This window comes from Electrophorus electricus, chromosome 22 (assembly GCF_013358815.1).
Source record: "Electrophorus electricus isolate fEleEle1 chromosome 22, fEleEle1.pri, whole genome shotgun sequence".
Taxonomy (NCBI): domain Eukaryota; kingdom Metazoa; phylum Chordata; class Actinopteri; order Gymnotiformes; family Gymnotidae; genus Electrophorus; species Electrophorus electricus.
The window spans coordinates 5,133,069-5,138,905 of NC_049556.1; the positions used below are offsets into that span (position 1 = coordinate 5,133,069).

Sequence of the window (5,837 nt, forward strand, 5' to 3'; positions counted from 1 at the left end):
AGTGTGCGCATATGTTTGAGAGGATATTGGGTTTGACTGTATGTGTACGTATGTGTGCTTGTGTGTGTGTGTATGTGTGTGTGTGTGTGTGTGTGTGTGTGTGTGTGTGTGTGTGTATAAAGAGACAGTAAATCAGTAACTCACTGTAGTTTCTCCAGTTTACAGTGTAGATCCTCCAGTAGAGCAGAGAGCTGCTTCACTCCTGAGTCACGTGGTTTATTGAGGCTCAGATTCAGCTCTCTCAGGTGTGATGAGGGGTTTGACCTCAGAGCTGAAGCCAAAGCAGCACAGCCTTCATCTGTAATACTGCAGTTAACCAGCCTGCAGAGAGAAGGAGACAAAACCCTCACACTTACAGATCAGCACACATGCATGCAAACACACATTACATTTTGTGATAGTGATGCAGTGTTAGTGTGTGTGTATATAGAGAGTATGAGTGAGTGAATGAGGGTGTGAGTGAGTGAATGTGAAGCTAATTAATACAGTGATGGAATGTGTGCATCAGAAAGAGGATGAGGGTAATAGCAATTATATCTGTGTGTGTGTGTGTGCGTATAAAGAGGCAGTAAGTCAGTAACTCACTCTAGTTTCTCCAGTTTACAGTGTGGATCCTCCAGTAGAGTAGAGAGCTGCTTCACTCCTGAGTCTCCTGGTTTATTGAAGTTCAGATTCAGCTCTCTCAGGTGTGATGAGGGGTTTGACCTCAGAGCTGAAGCCAGAGCAGCACAGCCTTCATCTGTTATACTGCACTTATCCAGCCTGCAGAGAGAAGGAGAAAAACTCCTCACATTTACAGATCAGTACACGCACACACACTCCTATGCTAATGAGCATGTGTTCATACACATGCTTACACAAATGCAAACACACACTCACAATCACACTGCCTCACCCCCACACAACCACACACACAAAAAGTTACAATGTGTGGTGTTGGGGGGGCGGTGACACACACTGTGTGTGAGGTGTGTTAATTCAGAACACTGTTAACAAGAAAATAAACAAATTAAAACTGCTTCTTTGTTAGCTCCACCGCTGACTAAGTTTGGAAACAGTCCCACAAGTCAACAGGCAAACAATACACTGACAGTGCAAACTGAATTACTATAAACTGATCAAAGACACTAACGGTATAAACAGCCACTGATTCAGACACTAAAGTATTGGAGGACAGACAGAAGTGTCATGGTACAGCCCCTAACCCCTCAAATGTGTGCGTGTGCGTGTCTGTCCGTATTGCCACGCCCTCTTGTGTTGTGCACCTGAACCTTGTTGTGCGTAATTGTCATGAGTGTATATAAGTCTCGTGTCGTATCGTCAAGGTTGTCGGTGTTTGACCTATGTAGTGTGTTTGTGTGTGTTGAGTTGTGCTTATGATTAAAACGTATGTTCTGTTTAACGTGCCTCATCCCCGCATCCTCCTTAACCCGTTAAACGTCACAGAAGGGTGAATACAATTTTATAATCATGGAGTTCCATATTCCTGTGGAGGAAACTAAACAAAACTGTTAGTTTGTGTAACAGAGAAAGAAGCAGTGAGATGATATTGTGCAGAGATTAAGTGCAGGCAGTTCACACTGAGCAGTGGGGAGTGATATCCACACAAACCCCAGAAGAGGAGAAAGCCCTGGATATACTGGCTCATCAGTGTCTCTTAGGATAAGAGGAGGAACTGATGTGTGTGGAGAAGAATGTCCATCTCCATCCCCTCAGTCTGTCTCTCCACAGTACCCTTCACCTGCTCTAGTCCTGCTGCATCTGCTGGGCGTCTCAGGCAGGACCCAGCTGAAGATCACCACCTGAGCCTGAGAGAGCAGCGTTTGTGGGTGCAGCCAGGAGCTCATATTAATAGAAGACGAGAAGCTACTCTTTAACAAAGTTGCTCTTTTAGAGACAAACTATGCAAGGCCTTCAATATCAGTTTCTATAATCTTGAACAAGGGAAATGTAAAATATTACCATGTATTCACTGAATAAACATGGATCAAAGATAAATAAATAAAGATTTATTTAATTAGTAAAGACTTGCTTAGTAAACTATGATTATTTTCAGACACAACAGTGACTAGTCAGAGAGAAGACCTGTCATTTATTTTTTTAAACAGTTTTAAGGGATTGCTTATATTTGCCAGGTGTCACGGTTGGCCGGGCATCCAGAAGGAGGGACACGCCCACTCCTGTTAGGGAGCGCACTACATCCCTGCCTTGTTCCCAGTCCCCTGCCTACTAATCAACTTCACCTGCCCCGTGTTCTCTCTCTCTATTTAAACTCACAGGTCCTGAGAGAAAGCGCTGCACATTAGTGGAACGCCGGACTACTCACTTCCACCCTGTACATCGTTACACAGACTGTTAGGACTGAGTATCGTTGATTATTTGTTGTGGTTTTTCACGTATTGACAATGCAGAATAAAGAGCACTTTGGCTCAACCTTGCCTTTCGCTTCCTCTGTGCCGCCACCGTCACAACAGGTATTTATGTTTTCAGGTTTGTCCATCAGCTGGTTTGAATATGTGGACTATTATGGGTCATATACAGAAGACTGAACCCATTATTCTGAGTTGTAGTCCAAACTCTGGTCTATGTAGTTTTGTTCTCATCTCCCCCCACTGCTGTGCTCATCTTTGTTCTCACTGTCAGCGGGAGGGCAGGAGCAGAGTCCAGCGCTGGTTTGTATAAAATGGGAAAAAGTCTCATTTAAATACGAGGAACAACAACCAGTCCACAGTCCAAAAAGCAAACAGTGTTAACAGGCAAAGGTCAGCACTAGGAAGACCAAACAGTAGACTTTGGTAAAAAGGGCAGACACACAGAAACAGAAACATGTTCAGGAAAAGTGGGAAAAAAAAACAAGATAACATACACCAGCTCAGAAATACAACTCAGAAGAGTAATTTTCTAAAGTTAGTTACACATTCTCACCTACACTGGGCTACACAACAGAATTTACTCTAATATCTTTGTAATTACAATTAATTCAGGTAAATTTATTATGTTTTACACATGTTACATCTTGGCCTGCATCTGTTTCCATAACTGGCTGTGAAAATGTGAAAGAGAATGTTAATGTGGGTAAAAGAGATATATATATGTGTGTGTGTGTGTGTGTGTGTGTGTGTGTGTGTGTGTGTGTGTGTGTGTGTGTGTGTGTGTATGTGTGTGTGTGTGTGTGTGTGTGTGCGTGTGTGTGTGTGTGTGTGTGTGTAAATTCTTTAGGATTAATGAGTGGTTCAGCTAACACCTTAAATAGTGATTAGGGTATATGATACATTAGTTACAAAGGGGTTTAGGAAACACTTACAAATTAACAAAAGTACCTTATGATGTACTAACACCAGTGCAATAATGTGTTTATAAATGTAAATACTCACACAGCTTTTCTGGATGCTGTGACCACTGGCAGCAGTCTCAGTAGACATTCCTCTGATGGGTCAAATTTACTCAGGTCAAACTCATCCAGCTCCTCTTCTGAGTTCAGTAACACAAACACCAGAGCTGACCACTGAGCTGGAGAGAGACTGGCTCCATGGAGACAATGGTCACCTCCTCTGCTCAGGTATGTCTGGACTTCCTGTACTAGAGAATGATCCTTTAGTTCATTCAGACAGTGGAACAGATTGATGGATTTCTCTGGAGAGGGATTCTCCCTGATCTTCTCCTTGATGTAGTTGACTGTTTCCTCTTTGCTGTGAGAGCTTCTTTTCCTCTGTGTCAGTAGGCCTTGTAAGAGAGTCTGATTGGACTCCAGTGAGAGACCCAGAAGGAAGCGGAGGAAAAGGTCCAGATGTTCATTCTCACTCTGTAAGGCCTTGTCCACTGCATTCATAAGGAAGTCAGACATGGTGGATCTTTTAAAGAGACCTTTCTTTTGCTGTTTTAACACATTTTTCTTTTTAGAGATGAAGGAGAGAAATGCATATAAAGCAGCCAGAAACTCCTGAATGCTCAGATGCACAAAGCTGAACACCTTCCCCAGGTGAAGCCCAAACTCCTCTCTGAAGATTTGGGTACACACTCCTGAGTACACTGACACTACTTTGACATCAATGCCACACTCTCTTAGGTCTTCCTCATAGAAGATCAGGTTGCCCTTTTCCAGCTGTTGGAAAGCCAGTTTTCCCAGTGCCAGAATTGTCTTTTTAGTCTGTTGAGGATCAGTGTCAGTGTTTCCATGGTACTTTCTGTCCTTGTGTTTGATCTGAAAGATCAGAAAGTGTGTGAACATTTGAGTCAGAGTCTTGGGGATTTCTCCACTCTCTGCTTCACCCAACATTCTCTCTAGAACAGTGGCTGCAATCCAACAGAAGACTGGAATGTGACACATGATGTAGAGGCTTCTTGATGACTTCATGTGTGTGATGATTTTGTTGGCCAGGCTCTGATCACTGATTCTCTTCCTGAAGTACTCCTCTTTCTGAGGGTCACTGAACCCTCGTACCTCTGTTACCTGATCAACACACTCAGGAGGGATCTGATTGGCTGCTGCAGGTCGAGAGGTTATCCAGAGGAGAGCAGAGGGAAGCAGATTCCCCTTGATGAGGTTTGTCAGAAGCACATCCACCGAGGTCGACTCTGTTACATTCCACAAGTTCTCATTGTTCTGGAAATCTAGAGGAAGTCGACACTCATCCAGACCATCAAAGATGAAAATGACTTTGTAAGCATCACAGTGTATTAATTGTAATTGTTTTGTTTCTGGGAAAAAGTGATGAAGCAGATCCATCAGACTGAACATTTTCTCCTTCATCAAATTCAGCTCCCTAAAAGGAAGTGGAAATATGAAGAGGACGTCCTGATTTGCTCTTCCTTCAGCCCAGTCCAGAATGAACTTCTGAACAGAGACCGTTTTCCCAATTCCAGCAACTCCTTTAGTCAGCACTCTTCTGATGGGTTTGTCTTTAAAGAGCTCATTGCATTTGATGGGTGTCTCCTGTGTTGCTGGTCTCCTGGATGCTGTCTCAATCTGTCTCACCTCGTGTTCATTATTGACCTCTCCACTCCCTCCCTCTGTGATGTAAAGCTCGGTGTAGATCTCATTCAGAAGAGTTGAGCTTCCTTGTTGGGAAATTCCTTCATTAATTCTTTTAAATTTATCCATTAGTTTGTGTTTGAGATTTCGTTGATATTCAGAGAATAGCTCTAATAAACAGAAGAACATGATCACAAATATTTTATTTTCTTGTTATCTTTGATGTTGAAGTAATTTATCAAAACCCTGAAACACTTTGCCCAAACAAAGAGGACAAAATTTAGTTATAGTGATACTGCCATCATAAAGCCATGATCCAGAGCTCTTACTGGTCTGTAGTGTGTTAGCGAGGTCTGTCTGGTTCATGTTTCTCAGGACGTGCAGTGTGATCTTCAGCACCCCCTCTCTGGCACTGCTCTGATCCTCCTCATCCTCCACCTCACTCTCAGAGCATGCTGGGTAATCTGGACTCAGCAGCTTCTTAAACCTCTTCAGCTCCTTCTTCACCAGAGAGATGACTCTGTGCTCCAGCTCCTGGTTAGGAATAAACAGCAACTTACAATCATAAAAACACCACAATGATACACAGATGATTATATGATTTTGTTTTATGATGGAGAAGACTCTGGCAGTGTTGCTGTACTTTAAAAAAAAGTTTAAAAAAAAAGTAATCCATTACTCATTACTTCTCTAAAATTGTAATGGGATTACTTTACTCATTACTTCAAGGAACAGTAATCTCGTTACTTCATTGTTACATCCTAAAATCCAAATATACTAGAATCTCCCAGATACATACAGACCTTGAATGTGGACTCCAATTGTTTTCTGTTGGTGAGTACTGATTTTTCTCTTTGTACACTGT

At 42.5% G+C, this 5,837-nt stretch overlaps 1 protein-coding gene across 1 annotated transcript in view; it reads right to left on the minus strand.

The window, feature by feature from the left end:
* LOC113569311 (NACHT, LRR and PYD domains-containing protein 12-like) overlaps positions 1–5,837 on the minus strand; it is an 18,303-nt gene extending 12,466 nt beyond the window's left edge. Inside the window, exons 1-5 of the mRNA XM_035521579.1 lie at positions 5,776–5,837; positions 5,302–5,506; positions 3,375–5,142; positions 586–762; positions 145–321 (exon numbers count right to left, since the gene is read on the minus strand). Coding sequence (XP_035377472.1) covers positions 145–321; positions 586–762; positions 3,375–5,142; positions 5,302–5,338 — 2,159 coding nt within the window. The 5' untranslated portion in view covers positions 5,339–5,506; positions 5,776–5,837. The remainder of the gene's footprint in view (positions 1–144; positions 322–585; positions 763–3,374; positions 5,143–5,301; positions 5,507–5,775) is intronic.